This window comes from Pelophylax lessonae (genome assembly GCF_965119305.1).
Source record: "Pelophylax lessonae genome assembly, chromosome: 4".
Lineage (NCBI taxonomy): Eukaryota > Metazoa > Chordata > Amphibia > Anura > Ranidae > Pelophylax > Pelophylax lessonae.
Window position 1 is genome coordinate 185,508,827 of NC_138771.1, and position 22,340 is coordinate 185,531,166.

General features: G+C 38.6%; 1 protein-coding gene across 2 annotated transcripts in view; it reads left to right on the forward strand.

The window, feature by feature from the left end:
• Positions 1-22,340, forward strand: part of HGF (hepatocyte growth factor) — a 156,040-nt gene that overhangs the window by 94,709 nt on the left and 38,991 nt on the right. For both annotated transcript variants that reach the window (XM_082256600.1, XM_082256601.1), the window contains exon 8: positions 6,576-6,741. In XM_082256600.1, coding sequence (XP_082112726.1) covers positions 6,576-6,741 — 166 coding nt within the window. The remainder of the gene's footprint in view (positions 1-6,575; positions 6,742-22,340) is intronic.

Consider the following 22,340-nt stretch of genomic DNA (forward strand, 5'->3'; position numbering starts at 1 on the left):
TGCATATTCGGCGCAATCTCAAGAACTGCCCAACCGGTATGCCTTTCAGTGTATGCATTGGGTGGCTAGATTTTGTATGTAACAGGCTGTTGCCTGACAATGGTTTCCTATACAGATTAGAAACAACTCTGTCACCCGAATGGCTCAAGGAAACATCTAAAAATTCGATTTTATCTGGGCTCCTGTGTCCCGTGAATTTTAGATTAACCGAATTGTCATTGAGGTACTTCAGAAATGCATTTAATTCAACATCATGATGGCAGACAAAGATCAGATCGTCAATGTATCTAAAGAACAGAGCGATCTGATCTCTGAAGGGATTTCCACCTCCAAAGATGTGGGGTCTCTCCCACCAACCCATGTACAGGTTGGCGAGAGAGGGGGAGAACTTGGCTCCCATCGCTGCCCCACATCTTTGGAGGTAGAAATCCCCGTCAAAAGTAAAATAATTGTGTGTTAACAAAAATTGAAGAACTTCAAGGATATACAGTTGTTGATCAGCAGGTAGGTTGGTATTATGTAACAACGTGGTTTTTATAGCTAGTAGAGCCAGATCATGGGGTATTGAGGAATAGAGGCTGGTGACATCACAGGTGATCCATACATAGTGCTCCTTCCAGACAAAATTATCCATGATATTTAATAGATGTGTGGTATCTTTCAGGAAACCTGGAAGGCTATGTACTAGACCTTGTAGTTGCCCATCCAACCACTCCCCAAGTTTCTCACAAAGGGACCCAATACCTGAGACGATAGGTCTTCCCAAAATAGGGTCTAAACCTTTGTGGACCTTGGGGAGATGGTGGAATATGGGTGTGACAGGGGAAATAGGGACTAATTTTTCAGTGTCTTTGGTAGAGAAAACCCCCAGAGATGCCCCCTTATTGATCAAGATCATGAGTTGTTTTTTGAAAATATTGGTGGGGTCATTTTTGAGGGATTGATAGGTACATGTATCCCCTAACTGCCTGAGGGCCTCTTTTTTATAAATATCGCTATCTAGCACCACAATTGCCCCCCCTTTATCGGCATTTCTGATGACAATAGATGTATCATCTTTAAAAGATTTCAATGACACTCTCTCTTGTCTAGTGAGGTTATCTTGAAATGTGGTCACTACAGGGGGGACTGTGGATGCTAATGAAAATAGATCTTTTTCTACCAATTTCTGAAAAAGGTCCATACTAGAGGATCTAGATTGTATGGGATAGAAGTTGGAAGAGGAAGTGATGGTAATATTCCTCATTCCATCTTGGCCATATTCTTGTATAAAATCATGATTTTCCCTTGCCAAGTCCTCCAACTCAGTGATGGCACAAACTTCACGAAATGTGGATACAGTACCATATGAGTCATTCAAGTGGTTGATGTCAACCAATTCATCGTTGCTGGAGGAAGGCTCATCTTGATTGAAGAAATGTCTCTTTAAAGTTAAATTGCGGATGAACTTATTTATGTTGAGAACAGTTTCAAATGGATCAAAATGAGCGTGCGGGCAAAAGTTTAAGCCTTTAGATAACTTCTATCCCATACAATCTAGATCCTCTAGTATGGACCTTTTTCAGAAATTGGTAGAAAAAGATCTATTTTCATTAGCATCCACAGTCCCCCCTGTAGTGACCACATTTCAAGATAACCTCACTAGACAAGAGAGAGTGTCATTGAAATCTTTAAAAGATGATACATCTATTGTCATCAGAAATGCCGATAAAGGGGGGGCAATTGTGGTGCTAGATAGCGATATTTATAAAAAAGAGGCCCTCAGGCAGTTAGGGGATACATGTACCTATCAATCCCTCAAAAATGACCCCACCAATATTTTCAAAAAACAACTCATGATCTTGATCAATAAGGGGGCATCTCTGGGGGTTTTCTCTACCAAAGACACTGAAAAATTAGTCCCTATTTCCCCTGTCACACCCATATTCCACCATCTCCCCAAGGTCCACAAAGGTTTAGACCCTATTTTGGGAAGACCTATCGTCTCAGGTATTGGGTCCCTTTGTGAGAAACTTGGGGAGTGGTTGGATGGGCAACTACAAGGTCTAGTACATAGCCTTCCAGGTTTCCTGAAAGATACCACACATCTATTAAATATCATGGATAATTTTGTCTGGAAGGAGCACTATGTATGGATCACCTGTGATGTCACCAGCCTCTATTCCTCAATACCCCATGATCTGGCTCTACTAGCTATAAAAACCACGTTGTTACATAATACCAACCTACCTGCTGATCAACAACTGTATATCCTTGAAGTTCTTCAATTTTTGTTAACACACAATTATTTTACTTTTGACGGGGATTTCTACCTCCAAAGATGTGGGGCAGCGATGGGAGCCAAGTTCTCCCCCTCTCTCGCCAACCTGTACATGGGTTGGTGGGAGAGACCCCACATCTTTGGAGGTGGAAATCCCTTCAGAGATCAGATCGCTCTGTTCTTTAGATACATTGACGATCTGATCTTTGTCTGCCATCATGATGTTGAATTAAATGCATTTCTGAAGTACCTCAATGACAATTCGGTTAATCTAAAATTCACGGGACACAGGAGCCCAGATAAAATCGAATTTTTAGATGTTTCCTTGAGCCATTCGGGTGACAGAGTTGTTTCTAATCTGTATAGGAAACCATTGTCAGGCAACAGCCTGTTACATGCAAAATCTAGCCACCCAATGCATACACTGAAAGGCATACCGGTTGGGCAGTTCTTGAGATTGCGCCGAATATGCAAGAACATTGCGGACTTTAAAAAAGAATCACTTTCTTTACGATCTAGATTCCTCGCTAGAGGATATCCGCAATGGATGATTAACAGAGCATATGTTATGGCTCTAAATAGAGATCGAACTGATCTCCTAAACAAACAACCATGTTCCAACATAAATAATACTCCTAACAAACTTGCTAATCAGAAATCCAAAGCCAGTAATAAACATAAACAGCACCGCTCTTCATTTACCCACACAAAAAATTCTAAACCTATGCCCTCCATTACGTTGTCTCTCCCATATAGTTTAGAATTTTACAAAGTCAAAACAATTATTCAGAAACATTTACCGCTTCTAAATACTGATGACATATGTGCCAATATTCTAAACGAGGGAGTTAATATAGTTGCCAAAAGAGCTGTCACTTTGGGCAATGTCTTATCACCCAGCCTTTACCTTTCTAAAAAACCTAAACAATCCCCTACTTGGCTACACTGTAGAGGTAACTACAAATGTGGTATGACCGACTGTGTCACTTGCCCTTATATTCTCCATGGAAACATCTTTAAGTCTTCGGTGAGCGAAAGGACTTTTCATCTAGAAAAGTTTTTCAACTGTAATTCAGAATATGTCATATATCTTATAACCTGCAAGGCTTGTTTGATACAATATGTGGGTAGAACCACTCGCAGACTTAAAGATAGGTTCAGGGAACATCTAAGTGACATCAGACTATCTAAATCAACCAATGTGGCACGCCACTTTAATCATAACCATGGAGGCGACTTGTCCCTAGTACAGGTTCAGGTCATAGAGCGCATCATTAAACCTATTAGAGGCGGGGACATTTTTCGTATATTATGTAAAAAGGAGGTCTCTTGGATTTTTAGGCTTCAAACTCGCATTCCACAGGGATTAAACTTCGAGTGGGACGTCACTCATTTTTATGAGTAAGTCTCCCTCTCCCCTTTTCTTCTTTTTTCATATATATACATTTATTTCTGGTTTTTCTGATTTTTTGATTTTTTGAAATTTTTAATTAAAAGAAAAAAAATTTTTTTCGGTTTTTTATTTTTATTTTTATTTTTATCTTTATTTATTTTCCAACAAAAAATTCCTTTTGGCTTTTAGCCATGGATTCCGCAGCTATTCATGGCTATATGTCAGGAGCCATTTGCTTCTGTTTTTTGATTGCCATCTAATATGGTTTGTAGGATTTGGTCACATAGCTCCATATGGCTTCGAGAGTTCCCCCCCTTTTTTCTCTTTTTTCTCTTTATTTCTATTTTACTTCCTTTTTTCTCTCAACAAAATGGTCTCCTTTTTCAGACTTTTTAAGTCCCATGCCAAGCCATGATTATTCCCCTGTTTCGAGGCTCCGTTCGAGTTCGTTCCGAGTTTCTCCGAGCTCCTCCTCCCTTTTTTGACACATTGTATGCACCAGTCACTTTATCTTTATTTCTATTGTCAATTTTTTGTTGCAATTAATTTGCATTCATTTAAGGCCAATAAGCTGTCTAAATTGCCAATCATGGTTACTAGTTATAATGTCTACATTCATTCATGAATTTTCGAATAACAAAGTCACCTTTGGAAGAGGGGGTCTTCCTTTTCTTTTTCTTTGACACCATGCCGCCATTCCAGTTTATACATTATTATATTTTCTATATATGGTGATCCTCCATGCCATATCGATGTTTACTGGATCTTCACCATATTTATATGTTCCATTATTCACTGATACACTCAAACAAGCGGATTATACTTTCATAGAATGACTTTCATGAAAGGGTTTTTCTATATTTTGCATATATGTTTCTCTATTTTCGAGTGTATTCTCTGAATTATGTATTTTCAATTAATTACTTCTAATTAGTGAGTTTATACATGGCGATTTTGGTGTCAGTTTAGATACATCTGCAAAAATTGGGAACCTATAAACTTTTTTTTTTTTTTTTTTTTTCGGTATTCATCCCCTGGTAAGCGTGACTATTTATGTTTTACACCTTATATATATTTTTCATACGAGTCGTCCTCATTAATATGTCAATTCACATTTCTATTGTACCTATCACTCATGATTGTTTACCATTACAATTATTTTCTATATTCATGAATTCATGAGTTCATTTTTTCATTTTTTCATTTTTTCTTCATTTTTTCTTCATATTTTTTCTCCACACTTTTCACCATCACTACTTCATTTCATTCATGTGGTTTTAGTGCATTCAACCATTGTCAATACTGTGGTTTCTTTTCCCTCTTTTTTCACCAGCATTTTTTATTTTTACTTTTTTTACACATTTTTATATTTTTTATTTTAACCTTTTTTGGGATCAATATCAGTAAATATATTTGGTATGTTATTCCAATTTATATCTTTTTTACGCACGATTTTTTCAAATAGTTACGATCCATATTTTAAAGATTCTCTCCACACACTGAACGACCATTTTTCACATACACTGTGTGTTTTTTCTATCATGTCTACGCCACCGGGGTTTGAAGCATTCAAAAACATTTGATGATAAAGAAAAATAGTTTTTTATTCATTTTTTGGTTCCTGATTTTTCAGCCATTGTTTTATATTTCATATATGTATATTTTATTGTATTTTTTTGTATTTTTCATCAATATGGTTTTATATCGTTTGTATGTATACCTCCATTCCCCCACTGGGTGAAGGAGTTTTGTATCTATCTGCCTTTCACCGTGGGACTGTGGACTTGCTGAACTTACATCTGTTTCTCATCAATTAATTAATTCTAGGTGCAAGTAATTACATTCTTCGGTCACCTCCCTTTTCCTTGGTTTACCTACAAATGTACGTCGGCTTCCACAGCTCCACAGTGTATGGTTATGAGTAAGCGATTTAATTCGTGAAACGCGTTAACCGGGCACGTCTGTTATGTGCATTGTACTGTCTGTCTGCTACACCGAAGAAGAATAAAGGAGTTTTGATTGTTTTCATCTTACTTTCCCGAGTGCGGTCTACTTTTTTGGATTCGATATAGTTTGTGTTCCCAAACAAATGATATAATAGAGCCTAATTACAGTGGTTATGCATTGTTTTATTGATTGGGTAGGCCATAGAAGAAAGATATGTTAATGCTAGCCAGTTTGGCACATTCATGCTCCTAAAAGTATGTAGTGTTCAAACAATAAGCAACATGGCAAGGTGAGTCACAACAAATTACTAATGTCTGAACGAAATAATGACTGTGCCTTTTAAGGTTTCCAAAAACCTGTCTAGACATGTGGATTATTCAGATTTGGTCATTAACAAAGCAGATGAATTAAAATGCAGTCAGGGTTCATTATAATAAAATTCCATTTGCCAAGCCAGCATTTATTATTTTGTTTGCTAAAGCTATATCCAAAATATTTATTACAATCTACTTTTTAGGCCTTTACAAAACACAATAGCACTTTTACGTGCTTTTCAATAAAGATTTGGCCTATCTTTGGTTATACACTTACGTGTTGTAAAATACAGGGGTCTGGCATCTCAAGGAATGAGAATGCCAAACCAAATATTTGAATACATCAGAACATAACATTGATTACAGTGAGAGCTCATGCTCCAGATGTTTCTAACTTAGATAGAGGAACAGCTGTCCATTAACTTAAGTGGCACCATGGATTAATTTTCATTTCTGAAAAATACATGGGGACCTGTATGTAACCTAGGCTTACAGCAGTTGTTGATGCAGATTTGGCCACCCTGAGGTCAGGAAATATTAATAACTCTGCTGCCATATTATCACATTACAAAACATAAAGGAAAAGCATTTCTCGTACTCTTCATATTAACATTTTACAGAGGTAGTAATCTTTCTGTTATTGATGTTTTGGTTGCCTTAGCACACAGCATTGTCAACAATACTGATATTACAACAGACTGCATTAAGGGCCAAGGAGAAGGATATCGTGGAACTGTCACAACAACGTACAATGAAATCCAGTGTCAGAGATGGGATTCCCAGTTTCCACATCAGCATAACTTCACTCCAGAAAACTACAAGTGCAAGTAAGAAAACGTTTTTTATGTTATTACTAAGTACTATCTGAGAAATCATGTTTACTTTTAATGCATTTTGAATTCAACATTTCAACATTTCTGGGCACAAATTATTTTCAACAGGTATTCCTGTGTATAAGAATCTCTTTGGACTGCTATCATAGGCAAACAGTTTAATACAAAATATTTTTGAGTTGTTTTACATGCCAAAGGATTTGTATTTCTGTTAATTGGGAATGAGGTTTTGGTACATCACTACCATGGGTTTGTGGCAGACCCCATGGATTCGCAAAGTTTGAGAATCGTAAACTTCACAATATGTAAGAGGCAATACTTTATAGGAATGTATAACCCAGCCCTTTTTCAATGAGAAAAGGTGGACTCACATAATCTATAGTGTCAGTCTGTGATGGATCTATTAGGGAGAGCTAACAAATCTGTGCAGGGATAAAAACTGTTGTATTATTTTTATTTTTCATTGGCACATGTTTCTCATGGCTTATGATCTGACTTCCCATGTCTTTTGTTTGACAATAGCTTATTTATTAGCCCTACAAATGGCCAGAATTGATTCCCCCCCCCCCCATAGACTTTAACCAAGCTTTGATCTTTGAGCAAGATTTGCAAAACTGTTAATGAAGTCAGGCAAATTTACAGTCCCCTACTGTCAATCCATTTCTGAGATTTACATAGTCCTGTCACGTGGTAAAGCAATGGGGGATTACACCACTGAATCTTTTACAGTTGTTGGCTATAGATGACATTCAGTGGGGCCCTCCCCATCTCCTGACTGTCTGGTCTTTCCTCCTACCAGCATGTTTCTTGTAAATACATTTGCATGCAGCAGACCTGACTGGTTCCTAGTTTTCTTCCTCTCTTTCCCAGTCTAAGTGCTGCTGTATTGAGTATTGAAATAGGTTGAAGTCAAGTTGACTTCAGGTTTTACACTAGCTGCATTATAAAATATAAGGGATTATAAGTCTATACAGAACTGCATTAATTGTGTGTTTTACATTGAAGATGAACATGAAGTTCAGCTTTAAGATTTCTCAAAGAAGAATCCTAGAAAGCACCATGTGTATCCAGCATGACCACATGGCATAGCTTCAATATAATGTTATAAGAAAAAATAACCATTTTCTGCATAAACAACCTCTCCCTTACAATCATGCAGGGGCAGACAATATAGGATAATTATTTAAGCCCATGTGTAGACACTTCTCATTTACATGGACTGCCCTACACACCACAATAGACCAAAAATCCTGCATACAATATTTTTGGCAATATAGCACATTGCAATGCACATTAGTGCATTGCAATGTGTTCACCTCAGAATGAATGCCATTGCACTGCAGTAAAATGCACTGTTTTATTGTGTTTCATTGTGTGTATTACCAAATCACAGTGGTGTAAATGGGCCAATTTGATATTGTTAAAGGACCCATTCCTTTAAACTGCATGTTTAAATAACGCATACCAATGCACATACCAATGTGCATTGCCATTCATTGGTAAATGAATTGCTCACTTCAGAGCCACTGTACTAACAATATGATGTTAGTACACTGATCTACCCTGCTGTGCTATTGTGTTCTGACAGGGAGAAGGCTCCCCACCAGAACATTCCCATCAGCTCTCTCAGCTATTGGCTGACAGTGCTGATCGCGAGACAGGCAGCAGACCGTTTGTGGTCATGACCCTTCTGGCATACACACGGGCCAAATGTCGACCGGTTTCTTTTGAACCGGATGATGTCGCCCGACATTCGGCCCATGTGTACTAGGCTTTACTGTGTTCATTCATAACTGAAACATAGTGAACGTTGCTGCAGAGATAGAGATTATGGAATGTGTCCTCAATCTCCTTTCTCTTTCTCAAAAGTGAGTTTAAACCCTTGATATTTTACCAAAGTCCAAGAATAATTAAAAACAAATAAAATAAATACATCAAATTGTAAAAATATAAAAAAATATATAAAAATAAAAAGATATTGACACCATCCACTGCCCTATTGACACCAACCTTTGCCCAACTGACATGTCCACTGCTTCACTGACACCATCCACTGCTTTACTGACCCTGTCTATTGCCCTACTGACATTGTCCACTGCTTTACTGACTGACACTGTCCACTTCTAAGGTAGGCTACAGTCACATTTTTACAGTGACATTTATTTTATGATATTTTTCTTTCTACTTAGTTATTTAGTTAGGACTAAAAACAAAACAAAAAAAAGCAAAGCAACTACCCTCTCTTCCTCTTCTCACAGGACACACAGACAACAGTGAGAGCCATAGGCTTCCACTTCTATCTTTCAAATTCTGGGAGGAGGGAGCAGGGGGCTAGGCTGAGCGTCTATAGGCACATACAGCTCAGCTTCAGGGTGCGACCACATGGATGCCCCTCAGCACATGGCTTGCTAAGGGGCAATTGTAAGAAAAAGGGGTGGCTAGTGCTGGCAGGGGACTCAAGAAAAGGTGGTAAGAGACCATTCTGTGAAATACCATTAGGTAAGTATGGTATAACGTCTTTTTTATTTTAAATTTAAAAATATTACTTTAATTATTTATAAGCAGAGCAAACACAATCATGTTTTAGTGGATTTCAATAGGTGTTTTGCAGTTATGTTCCTTACATTCTTTATAGTGTCTTATATTAAGCAGTTGCTTTTTTTTTTTTTAATCAACCAGTTGTTTTGTATAGAAAAAACATGCAAGTGTTGTGCAGTTATTCACTCTGGGCATTCACTTTCAATAGTTTTAAAAAAAGGAACTGTTAATATGTCTCTGGATGATAAATGTTATTTTTTATGGCTTTGAGTTATGAATTGTATTAATTATTTTAACTAAATAATGTTTATGTATTTGCCAGTAGATCACATACATTAGACATTTCATATGAAACATTTTGTTACAGATAATATTTATTTCTGTCTAGGGCAAATGCAGTGAACCAGATAAAATTAGTTGGGCACCATCTGTTTTGTGCATTCGTAGTTCATCATTCTGTGCCAGAACCATAGTGCTTTGTGTGGTGCAAATTGTATGAATAGGAATACTCAGTTTTAGTAATAGAAGCATGTAATACTTAAGATAAATCTGAAGATATTTTCTGCAGCCTAGCTGTGCAGTCTATTAAGTGGCATATTTTAGACTGTTATAAAGTGTCAGGGTCAGTGTCAAAGTGTTTATGTGTGCAGAATTGCTTCTCTCCCCATACAAGTCTATAGGAATGCATAAAGCAGCTTGAAGCATAATAAATGCAGTAGGGATGGAGGCCAACTACAGGTTAGATGCAACTGTCAATGAAGCCTATCAACATGGGTCCTTAGGCAGTTTTTCCAGTCTTCCCCCTCTATCTGTAACACTTATTAAAAAAGTAATTAGAAAATTAAATGATAATGCCTAGCAGGGATGAGTTTATGTTCTGTCTAAACCTCAAAGGTAGCTCTCAGTGCCAGGTCTTATTAGCCATATTGGCTTATTAGGTCAATGACATGTGGCCATATTACACCAATGATGTCACTGGCATCACCCCTTTTTGTACAGGTAGCTCTCCCATTTGCAGCTCGTTGACCTGGCAGTGACAGATGTCTTCTAAAGATGTCTTGGGCTAAACATGGGTTCAGACCAAATCTGGAGCCATACCCAATCTCATTCCTAATAGCTGGAAAATACACTTAGAAACTGTATTGTTCTCCTTAATTTTGTGTTCAACGGAAACATGTCTTATAAACTTATGATAAGTGCACTATCTATACATTTATAGTCAGTTTAAATGTTAAAGTCTCGGTTCACACTTGTGTGATGCGGGAAGGCTGCAAATTCACAGCCTGTTCCCGCATCACACCCGCACATCTGGCAGTTCACACTGCCATATGCGATATGCAGGGGGTGTCAATTAAATGTTAACGACACCCCCAGTTTGATCGCATATCACAGTGCAATCTGACAGTTGGCACAGGATCGGATCGCACAAGTGTGAACCACTGTGCGATCCGATCCTGATGCGGCTGAAAAAAAGGGTCATGTGCAAGTTTGGTGCGGATACAGTGCGAATTCAGCCATACAAAGTGTATGGCTGAATTTGCATCCGCACATCAGATCGCATGTGCAGTGCGCTCCGAATTACATGCGATCGCCGCAGCCACAATAATGTGAACCGGCCCTTAATGTTGAAGCTTGGCTGCCCCTGTGCATACCTATTGACCAGTGAGTCAGCCCATCATAGTGATTTAACAATATGCATTAGGAAATGAGGGAGCTATCAGCAAGCTTTGGCACTACCCAGAAGTGTCCAAGTCTTGCTTGTCAGAACAGCCTGTCGTTTAGCCATAAAAGCAGAGTATTGTATCCTACAGCTTTATTTTTGCAACTATGAGAAAGATAAGGCCAGTCTTTTATTCACTCTAAAGGAGCCAGATATGTTTTCTGTTTTGACTGTCCTGTTTTAAGACATAGTTGTGGGAAATACTGCTTTTATTAAAAATTAGATGTATCAAAAGAAACAAACATTGATTCTGTTTAGCTGTTTTGAGATATTGCACTTGTACAATAAAGACACCATACCATCCAGTTCAACCTGAGTAAGTGTGAGTGTGTTTATTTCACCACCATATTCTATACCCCTATACATTGTGCCTACTAAGTAACAGATACTTTTTTTTTATTTATCTACACTCCATGCTGAAACCTCCAACTGTGGAACCCTTACATAGTTTAAAGGATACGTTCGCCTTTTGACAAAAAATAATAAATGCACATTTTTTTGCAGGTAAAAAAATGTGCATTTATTATTTTTCATTTCTGGAGCCTGTAAAGCGTTGCACCAGCGATCAGTAGATAGCTGATGCCATGCAGGTCTTTTGTAGATCTGTCAGTGCATCGGCTTGCTCGTACCTCGTACGTGAGAGGTGTGGGGGCCGGTGCATTTATAACACGTTACATGTTATACTCTGAATATAGGTGTAACATGTAATATGTTATAAAAGGTAAATTTATCCTTTAACACTGATCCCCTTCTTGTCATTCTTCTTTGTGTGGCCAAGTGTCTTCTTTAGAGACCTTAGGCTGAATAATTTCTTCAAAACATTTTAAACGATTTGTGTTATGTGATCATATCATATCCCTTCTTAAATTGGTTGTAAAGGAAGAAGGTTTTTTTAACTTAATGCATTCTATGTATTATGGTAAAAAAAAAACTTTTGTGTACAGCTCCCTCCCAGCCCTCTTTATACTTGCCTGAGCCTGATCCCACCCCTTTATTTTAGCTAGGTCTTCTTCTAAAGTTGCTGTATCCCATTGTGAAGTTATTGCCTTGCTTATCTTTGTATCATCAAACACGAAGATTGAACTATTTATTCCAACCTCTATATATTTTTTGAACAAGTTAAACAGATTGGTCCCATAACATAGACCTGGGATACCCCACTCACAACTCTAGACCATTGAGAAAATATGCCATTAATCACTACCCTCAGGACACATTCCTGTAACCTGTTTTCTATCCAGGTACATACAATCTTGTCAATGCCAAAAAAACCTTAGTTTGTAAATTAAGCATTTATGGGGCACTATATCAAATGCCTTAGTAAAATCCAGATACACTAGGTCAACAAGTATTCCTCTACCCAATATACAGCCTCCCTCCTCATAAAATGTTAAAAGTTTGGTCTGGCAAGAGTGGTCCACCATAAATCCATGTTGGTTTTTACTAATGATAATATTTTTACCAGAAAACTCCTGGAAACAGCCCCTTTTAGTTTCTTCCGATAGTCTACATACTATTGATGTTAGGCTGTCTGGTCTATAGTTTACAGGAATATAACTTGGCCATCTTTTTTTGAATGTTGGTACCACTTTTGTTCTTCAGCTGATACCATTGCAGTCAGTTTGCTTTCCCTAAAAATTATAAATAAAAGTCTTGCTATAACATTGCTGAGTTCCTTGAAAACTCTTGGGTGTAAGCCATCCGGTCCTAATGTTTTTTTTTTTTTGTCTTTTTTGGTAATACTTGTCTCTGTCAGCCACAAGAGTACATTCAGTATTATGGTATTAACCTCTTGTTTATTACCACTCCTTTTCTTTTGAATAAACTAAGGAGAAGAATGTATTTAATACAATTGCCTTCTCTGACTCTTGTGACCATCTTCCTCTGCTCATCTTCTATGGGGCTAATATGTTCCAACCTTTCAATTTTACTGTTAATAAAATACAACTGTCATGTTACCTGGAATACATATATAAACAAACCATACTTCATGTATGATGGGTGTACTGTAAGGGGTCTATATTTTAAAAATTTTCAGCCAAGGAAAAGCATGTAAATCTGAGGTTAAAGTTGTCTGAATATTGTGGGAAATAATTGAAAAATAGATCCCTAAAAAGTGACACCTTGAAAGAAGAACCCTTTATTTATTTAATTTACTGTATGTATTTATATAGTGCCATCAAATTGTGCAGCGTTGTACAGTATATGCTCTTCATTCACATCAGTCCCTAAACTCAAGGAGTTTAGAGTTTAAGGTCCATGTATCACATGCACAGACATACTATGTCCACTTTAGACATCATCCAACTGACCTACCAGCATGTCTTTTGTGTGTGGGGAGGAAACCAGAGCACAAGGAGAACATGCAAGCTCCATACAGAGAGTATCTTGGTCAGGATTCTCACCAAGGACCACAATGCTTCAAGGCAGATGAGCTAACCATTGAGTTCCTTTTATGAATTAAAGCCTATAATGTTTCTATTATTAAGCTAAAGTTTTAGGGCTTAATACTGTATGCTTTTTCCAGTGTAACATTTATTGTTCATTATTAAGTAATACTGCATGGGGAACAAAACCACATATTACGTACATGGTAATTTTATGGCCAGAAGTAAAATAAAGAAATAGTGAGTGGTATTTTTCATTTTACTCTCTTAGTAGTTTTCCAAAGCAGGGTTCTTTGTTTGTTGATTTTGAAACATGTGTGCCGCATACTGTATTACTAATGTTGGAACTCCAAAATGAAAACTAAATAGCCTAAACGTTATTTGCACTTTCAAACAACCTCTTTAACCCCTCCACCACACACACACACACACACACACAGGCACACACACTGAGATGTCAGTTTGAACAGTTTGTATGGTATCAAGCATGGGAATTCGCATCACTTTGTAAAGTATATGTGTATGTGACACAAAAAGACCCTATAAGCCAAGTAAGGACTTTGACGGTACTAATTAACCGCTTAAGCCCCGGAGGATTTGGCTGCTCAAAGACCAGGCCCTATTTTGCGATTCGAAACTGCGTGACTTTAACGGACAATTGCGCAGTCGTGCGACGCTGTACCCAAATGAAATTGACGTCCTTTTTTTTCCCACAAACAGAGCTTTCTTTTGGTGGTAGTTGATCACCTGTGCGATTTTTACTTGTGCTATAAACAAAAAAAGAGCGACAATTTTGAAAAAATAACAATATTTTTCACATTTTTTTATATGAAATTCCCAAAATAAAAATGTAAAAATCTAAATTTTTTAAAATTTTAGGCCAATTTGTTTTCTGCTACATATGTTTGGTAAAAAAATTGCGATAAGCGTATTTTGATTGGTTTGCGCAAAAGTTATTGCGTTTACTAACTAAGGGAAATATTTTTGTCATTTTTATTGTTTTTTTTAATGAGTAATGGTGGCGATCTGCGATTTTTTTGCGGGACTGCAACATTGCGGCGGACAGATCGGACGCTTGACTGAACCGCCGGTCACATGTGTGGACATGTCAGGGAACGAGTGGGGGCGGGAGCATGCCTCCGGCGGCGCGCGCTCGCCCCCTAGAGGCTCGTAGGCGAGCGACGTAGTACTACGTCACTTTGTCTGTACGGAGCTGACCGCAGTAAATAGTCGTGCGGCGGTCGGCAAGTGGTTAATAAAAAGTATCAAAAATGTATTTATACACAGTTTAAAATCATTAAGACACTAAATGAGGACATGGCATAACACATAATTCCATGTACAGGTTTCATGTATACTCCAATGTGAAATATGATCATCAATCCTTATTGGATCAGGTGATGACTAGCTTGCTACGAATTCCAACGCAGTTGCGTTTCACGGGTCAATTCCCCCTTCTTCAGGAAAGCAAATTACAGTCAAGCTTTAAAATAGAACATATAGAGTTCACAATTTTAATACTATGTTTGTGGATTAACCACTTTTGGACCCAAAGGTTTTACCCCCCTTAAATACCAGGCCATTTTTTGCAAAACGGCACTGCATTACTTTAACTAACAATTGTGTGGTCGTGCGATGCCGTACCCAAATAAAATTGATACCATTTTTTTCCCACAAATAGAACTTTCTTTTGGTGGTATTTGATCACCTCTGCGGTTTTGTTTTGTTTTTTTGTGCTATAGTCAAAAAAAGAGCAACAATTTAAAAAATATATATATATAGGTATATATATTTAACTTTCTGCTATAAAACACTCCCATTAATTTTTTTTTTAAAAAATTAAATTTCTTGATCAATTTAGACCAATATGTATTCTGCTGCATATTTTTGGTAAAAAAAAATCTCAAAAAAGTGTATATTGATTGGTTTGTGCAAAAGTTATAGCGTTTACAAATTATGGGATATTGTTATCAAATCTTTATTTATTTATTTATCTTTACTAGTAATGATGGTGATCAGCGATTTTTAGCGTGACTGCGATATTGCGGCAGACAAATCAGACATCTAACTGACACTTTTGAGACTTTTTGGGGACCAGTGACACTAAAACAGTGATGGGTGCTAAAAAAATGCACTGTTACTGATGACTAATGACACTGGCAGGCAAGGGGTTAACATCAGGGGTGATAAAAGGGTTAAGTGTATTCCTAGTGGGTGCTTATTAAATGTGGGGGGGGGGGTTGCACTGATTGGGGAAAGACAGAGATCCGTGTTAGCAGGAACACAAGATCTTCATCTTGTCCCCTTGCAGAACAACGATCTACCTTCTTTACGTAGGCAGATCACCATTCTGCCTCTCCCGGGGATGATCACTGGTGACCGGTGGACATCAGGTCCGCTGGATCCATTGATTGACATCCCCGCTAGGCAATCGCTCTGGCAGAACGATCACGCCCAATCTAGTGGCTATTGGACGAAACGACATACAGGTTTCATGATTCATGCAATAGCACCACTTTGCCGTAGTATATACACGGTGGCTGGTCGGCAAGTGGTAAAAGTATGCAGCTTCCAGTATAAACACTCCACATACCTCAGAATCTGTAAACTTCAGTATAAACAATTTCAAACATTATTCATCCTACGATCCGCTGTTGCCAACTCCCTCAGTTGATGGGGCAGTCCAAAAGGGACCTCACCCATAGGTCATCAAGGCTTAAATTGCTAGCATGCGTCTTTTTGTGTGGTGTGGTAATACTTGTAAACAATTTCGAAAACCAATAGATGTGGAATGAAGAGGGAGAAGAGGGGGTTTACAAAAGTCCTATAAGATAAATAGCCCTATATATTCCCAATTACGCCCCTACTTCCCTATCCTGAGAAAACATATTTTATAAAGGCTAAATTAAGGATACTACAATATCTGTCACCTCTAATGTATTTACACAAAAATATGTCTAGGTAGTTGAAGTATTACTACCCTCATATATTATCCACCAAAGCCTATATGTCCATACATCCCTGTCCCCCTACTTACATAGATAAAGGAGAGATATAATCACATGTGTATATAAACATAGAAAAAGAGGAAACCTATAAAAAGCCCATTTACCTGGTATGTAATATCTATATAGAGTTGTAGGTATTGTCCTAGGGTGGTAGGTCAGCCGGTAATACAGAGGGAGTGAACCGCTCTGTGTCCCCCTCCTCTGTCAGTGTAAGAATGTGTAACTCCTACCCATTGAGGATCGCCCAGGTCTAAAAGTAAGAAAAAAAGGGGAGGCTAAACTAAATACTACCCGCCGCCCTGGGTTATGGCGCACATGTCATGTGCAGTCATGACATCATTCAAAGGTGTCCCTGAAACTAGGCCGTAGATTGGACCCATATGTCCGCATGTGCGGCCGTGACGTCATTATAGTGTGTCAATGTCATGAGGCCGAATACAAGCCCCGCATTTCCCGGCCAATCAGTCAGGACACCAGTGCGCACTCCACTAAACAAATAAACAGATTAAAGTGGTTGAAAAGGCAGAAGGTTTTTTATCTTAATGCATTCTATGCAATAGGATAAAAAAACCTTCTGTGTGCAGAAGCCCCCCTCAGCCCCCCAATACTTCCCTAAGCCCATGTCAATCCAGAAATGTTGCATGAGAGTCGCGGCTTTATGGGACTCTCCCTCATGATTGGCTGGGACAGAAGCGGGCACCATTGATTCCCTCTGCTGTTAATCAAACTCAGTGAGCCAGTGAGGAGAGAAACGGGTGGGGCCTAGCCACGGCTTCATGTCTGAATGGACGTACGGAGCTGCGGCTTGGCTCGGGTTCCCCTATAGCAAGCTGCTTGCTGTGGAGCACTCAGCAGGAGGGAGGGGCCAAGAGTGCAAAAGCAATGCACAGAGCAGGTAAGTATAACATGTTTGTTATTAAAAAAAAAAATTAAACTTTAGCATCACTTTAATTACAGTTGTAGAGCAGTTTTATATAAATGAAAAAAAATATACGATGCAATATTTACAAGGTGAAAAATAGTTTCTTGATGTATCGGCATCCCCATGTTTATAGTCATAGTATATATTACATACTGTACATAGGTATGAGCTAATTCTGTAATAGTACATAATAACTTCTTAGATTTTACCCTTCTGTTCCTCTGGAAGACAATCTAACTTCAGATGATTTCTAAACCTTAGATATATCCTAATAAATAAAGTATATGTTCTCCTTAGCTTTACACAGCTCATACAGATGCAACAAGCCATGCAGAAGGTGATAACAATCTTCCCACTGGTAGGATTTAAGTCTATAACTTGTTTTACCTGACAACATGAATGTGCTGTGAAAAGACTTGCTGTCTATCCCTGAACAGACAATTGAACCAAACGTAGAAGTTGCAGGTATCATACAGCGGATGCCCACTGTTTATTGGTATTCAAGTTCAGAAAGTTAATGGCCTCCTGACAGCAATTTTATCTTCACACATGTGCTATAAACATTGATGCACAAGGAACAAAATGTATTGGAAAGGAAAACATTTTTGGCTAATAGTTACTCATCAAAACGATTGGCTTCAGCGAATTCATGTAATCTTCCACAGACAGTCCACAATTAAACAGAAGCCACGCTGACAAAGACCTCCCACATTTTTACTCTCTGTACATGTTTATTGAAATACAACGTCTGTGCCTTTAGAAGTAGGCTCATGTCTTTGTAAAATGTTTACTGTATCCATACAGCTTGACCATTATGTCAAACCTTGAAATTTATAAATCTCATTTATAAAAACAAATTCACTTCCTCCATTTATAAAAATATTCATACGCCACTAAAAGCAAAAATAGCTGTGCTTTGGAAATAGCCCATTGCTCAAGGAACCCCTAGCAACCTAAGGAGGAACCCAAGGGTTCCACAGAACCCTGGTTCAGAAACCCTGGCCTAGATATTAAAGCTTAGATCCAGAAAAACAGCTGAATACACAGACGTGATACATATAAAGGAGCTGTTTTTCCTATCAACGTATTTCATTTTCTGTCTATCACATTTTCAAATTTGCAGCACATCCAGGCAGATTACACCAATTTCTGTATTGCACTTGTAGACTGTAGAAGGGATACAATGTTGTCCTCCTCCACCTCCACCCTACTGATTGGACTGGGAAGGAGGTAATATCTCAATCTCTCCTCCTATCAGAATGTTTCTTGTAACAATTGCATCAGAATGTTTATTTTAAGAACATTTATATATGGCACAACTGATTGACTGCTAGTCCTGCCCCTCCCTCTCAGAGTGCTGCTGTATAGGGAATTATAAGAGACTGATGACAAAATCAGGCAAAAATACCCTCTTGATATATTGAATACCTAGCTACACCGGTTTGTAATTTTTCACAATAAAACCTGACAGGGGTTCCAACCTTTGCCCATTCTGTTCAAAACAAAAACAAACGTTTGTGCATAGTTACACTTTAAGCTTCACTTGTCTTTTTTTCTTAGTGCAAAAATGGAAGAATTCACATAATGCTTTTAAGGTTTGACATATACATTTTTATAAATATTTATAATGTTTTAGTATTTTTACTGTAGTTTATTTAACTGTCATAGCGAAAATCTGCACTTATTTTTGAAATCTTAATTTCAGAATAAAACTAGTTGTTGGAATATTTGTAATCATTAAATTGATGAATAGGTACTGACATGTAGACATAATTATGTTTTATCTCACACATCCCTTATCTCCCCATCAGTTGTAGAATATTCTGAATTTCTGGCTTTTGATAAGTAGATTTGAATACATAATGTGCACTTAATTGCTGCATAAACTTTATCTTGCAAAAACTATATGCCTTTGGAACAAAGAAACAGTTACTCATAAATGACATGTAACACTGTTCCCGATAATATTAATGTGTTCTTTTATATCAGTTGTATTCTTAATTACGGCACATTCATAACAATATTCTAAATAAGATCCATGTGTGTCTTAAGGAACATTTTCAGGCAATAATTGAAATTACCAATGAGCTGCTTGTGCTGTCTACTGCTGTCCAAAACTTCACCTTTGGTTAAATCAAAATTATACCTTAATTTACCTTTGAACCTGAGTACTATGTAATGTATTGCAGACAGATTGTTAAGCTCTATGGAATGGACAGGCCAGTTTCTTGAAGACTATGGAAAGCAACATTTTCTTTCCCTTGCTTCCTTTGCTTCATTCAGGTTTTAGTTAGATTAAATGGCTAGTTTGATCCTTTTTGGTGCATATTGAGTTTGGTACACTTATCTACTTTTCAATGATATTATTGCTAAAACAGGTCTGGTGAACAATAACTATTCCTAAACATAAAATGTATTCACGTTGACTTCCGGTTGTGGCGCCACATGGAGTAGCTGTACTCCATCTCAGCTCCCACAGTACAGCCCAAAAAACGGCATAAAAAGCCTGCCCAAACCCTTGTTGCTGCCTGCAGACCCTCCAGGGAACCCCCCTCCCGCAACAATGGATCACTTTCTGGAGAAAACCGGAACACGATCTGATCAAAACTGGGGATGCAGTCTTGTCCTCCAGTATGACGCCCAAGCTGTGGCTGCGATTCTTGCCCCCACCATAACAGCCTCAGTGAAAAAAGCTGTTAATGCAGGCATGCTACTCATCAAAAAAGAGCTGGGGCAACATGCCTCTCATTTCAATGAGGCTGAGAACAGAATTTCCCCTATAGAGGAAGAACTGTACCAGGCACAGGCAACAGAGCAGACAAAAGATTAAACCAATCAATATATAATCCAGAAACTAGAAGATCTGGAAAACAGATCGAGATGTAGCAACCTGCGATTTGTAGGAGTCCCAAAATCACTACAAACATCTGCAATTGCAGATTTCTGTGCCAGGCGCATACCAAAAGCACTGGGCCTACCAAGCCCTTGTACAGCGGAACGCACACATCACATGGGGACCTTCTCCACTGAACGCACGTCCCCCCATCCAATAATTGCCAAATATCTTAACTATGCAGGGAAAGCCACCATCTTGCAAAAATACAAGCAATCCAGATCTTTTCAAATCGATGGAATTAAAATTCTGATATTTGCCGACTACTCTATCAAAGTCTAAAAAAAGAGAAAAGCCTTCCAGCACATCTGCACTGGGCTTCACCAGCAACTAATAAAATTCACCCTGGCTTTCCCCGCAATTCTCCGCCTCAAAGCACCCAATGGAGACTAGCTTACATTCCATGACCCGATGGAAGCAAAGGTCTTTCTGTGTTCCCTCAACTCAGAGCCGCAACCAAACCTTCCATCCCAGACATCCCCAATCCCTCAAACCCCTGGATCAACACAGCCTGCGGAAGGACTCCCCTAAACGCCTAAAATTATCTGGCTCAAATAACTGCTCTAAGTCTCGCTGACTCTAGATCACACAGGTAATTGCAGGACCACATGGACTTTAATATGTTAAAGTTTCTTTTGTTTATGCCTCATCTGTCTCTTCGCTCCTTTTCAGCCCATCGGCCTATACTTACCCTACTAGTCTTCGCTTTCTGTCATTTCCTCTTGGGCCTCACTAGATGCAGTCGATGCAGTAATTTCCTCAAAGTCTGGAGTCTGTCAAATGCTTTTTTCAGGACCAAAAGGGCAACCATACTCCATCTTCTGCAGGGTCAGTCATTGGGAGTTGGCTCTTATAGTAAACCCATGGGGAAAAAAAGCAAAGTCCTACAATTTGTTTTGTTGTATGTTTTACATTTGGTACCTTCCCTACACGTCTTCTCCTTCACTGTTTCCCTATTCCTCCTTTTCTTCTCCACCTGCATCTTTTCCAGATGACAGACAAGTCACTTAGGGAACCTGCACTGTTAAATCCTAGAGTTACAACTTCTATATCCCTGGCACTTACCCCTAAAGATATAACACCAGCACAAATCTTTACTCCAGATACCCCCCCATGAGCGTTATCTCATGGACTGTGAAGGGACTTAGATCCCCAATTAAGAGGATCAAGATACTATGACATCTTAAGAGACTGAAAACCGACATCACCCTGCTACAAGAATCCCACTTGACATCCCCTGATTTCCACCGTATGGAAAAATTTTGGGTGGGCACGGTGATAGGTTCTGACACAAAAGGCCGCAAGGCCTGGGGTGCTCATTTTGATAAACAAAAACCTTCCTTGCGATTTAGTAACAGTAGAGGCATGTCTTTTTACAGTTCATGTCCACTTGGGCAACAGGGATCTTATGATTTCTAACGTCTATGCAGCAAATAATCCTGGTAAACAATTCTTTGGGGACCTATCTGCCAGACTTCTGACACGACTACATCTTCCACATATGGTAGGTGGGGATTTTAACTCCACTTTACACATGATGGATGCACTTTTCGCAGACTACATACTCATATTCACAGCTAACCCCAACTCCAACATGAACTTCCCTCCATGCATGGATCATCAAATCTACTCCACATGGCAACGCAACGGTCTCACTAAATTTTCCTCTCTATTGCGACATGGATTCAGGCTCACTTTATGCCTTTTCAGTCATAGCACAGAAATTCTCTCTACCACAACCACATGTCTTCTACTTCTGGCAATGCGTCTACTTCATCCGCACCTCGTGCAGGGAAGGAGGCAAGTGATTTAATCCATATCCATAACCGACTGTCTGCTCCAAGAAGGATCCTATACTATATCGGACATCCTCTGCAACAAATTGGGGAAAGAACTTTCCGGATCTGGAGTTATCTGACTAAATATTACAGGGCTACAACAAAGTTCTCCAGCTGATACCTTTTGAACAATGGAGAGAAACACAAATGAAAATTCTCCATTGCACTCACATACCCTTTCTTACAGTTAAAGCAACCCTCAGTCCACCTCTTGCCCTCTTTGCAACCGGCTAAGACCCACCGCTTTTGCTCATGCAAATATATCTCCACCTTCTGAGAAAAAAAAC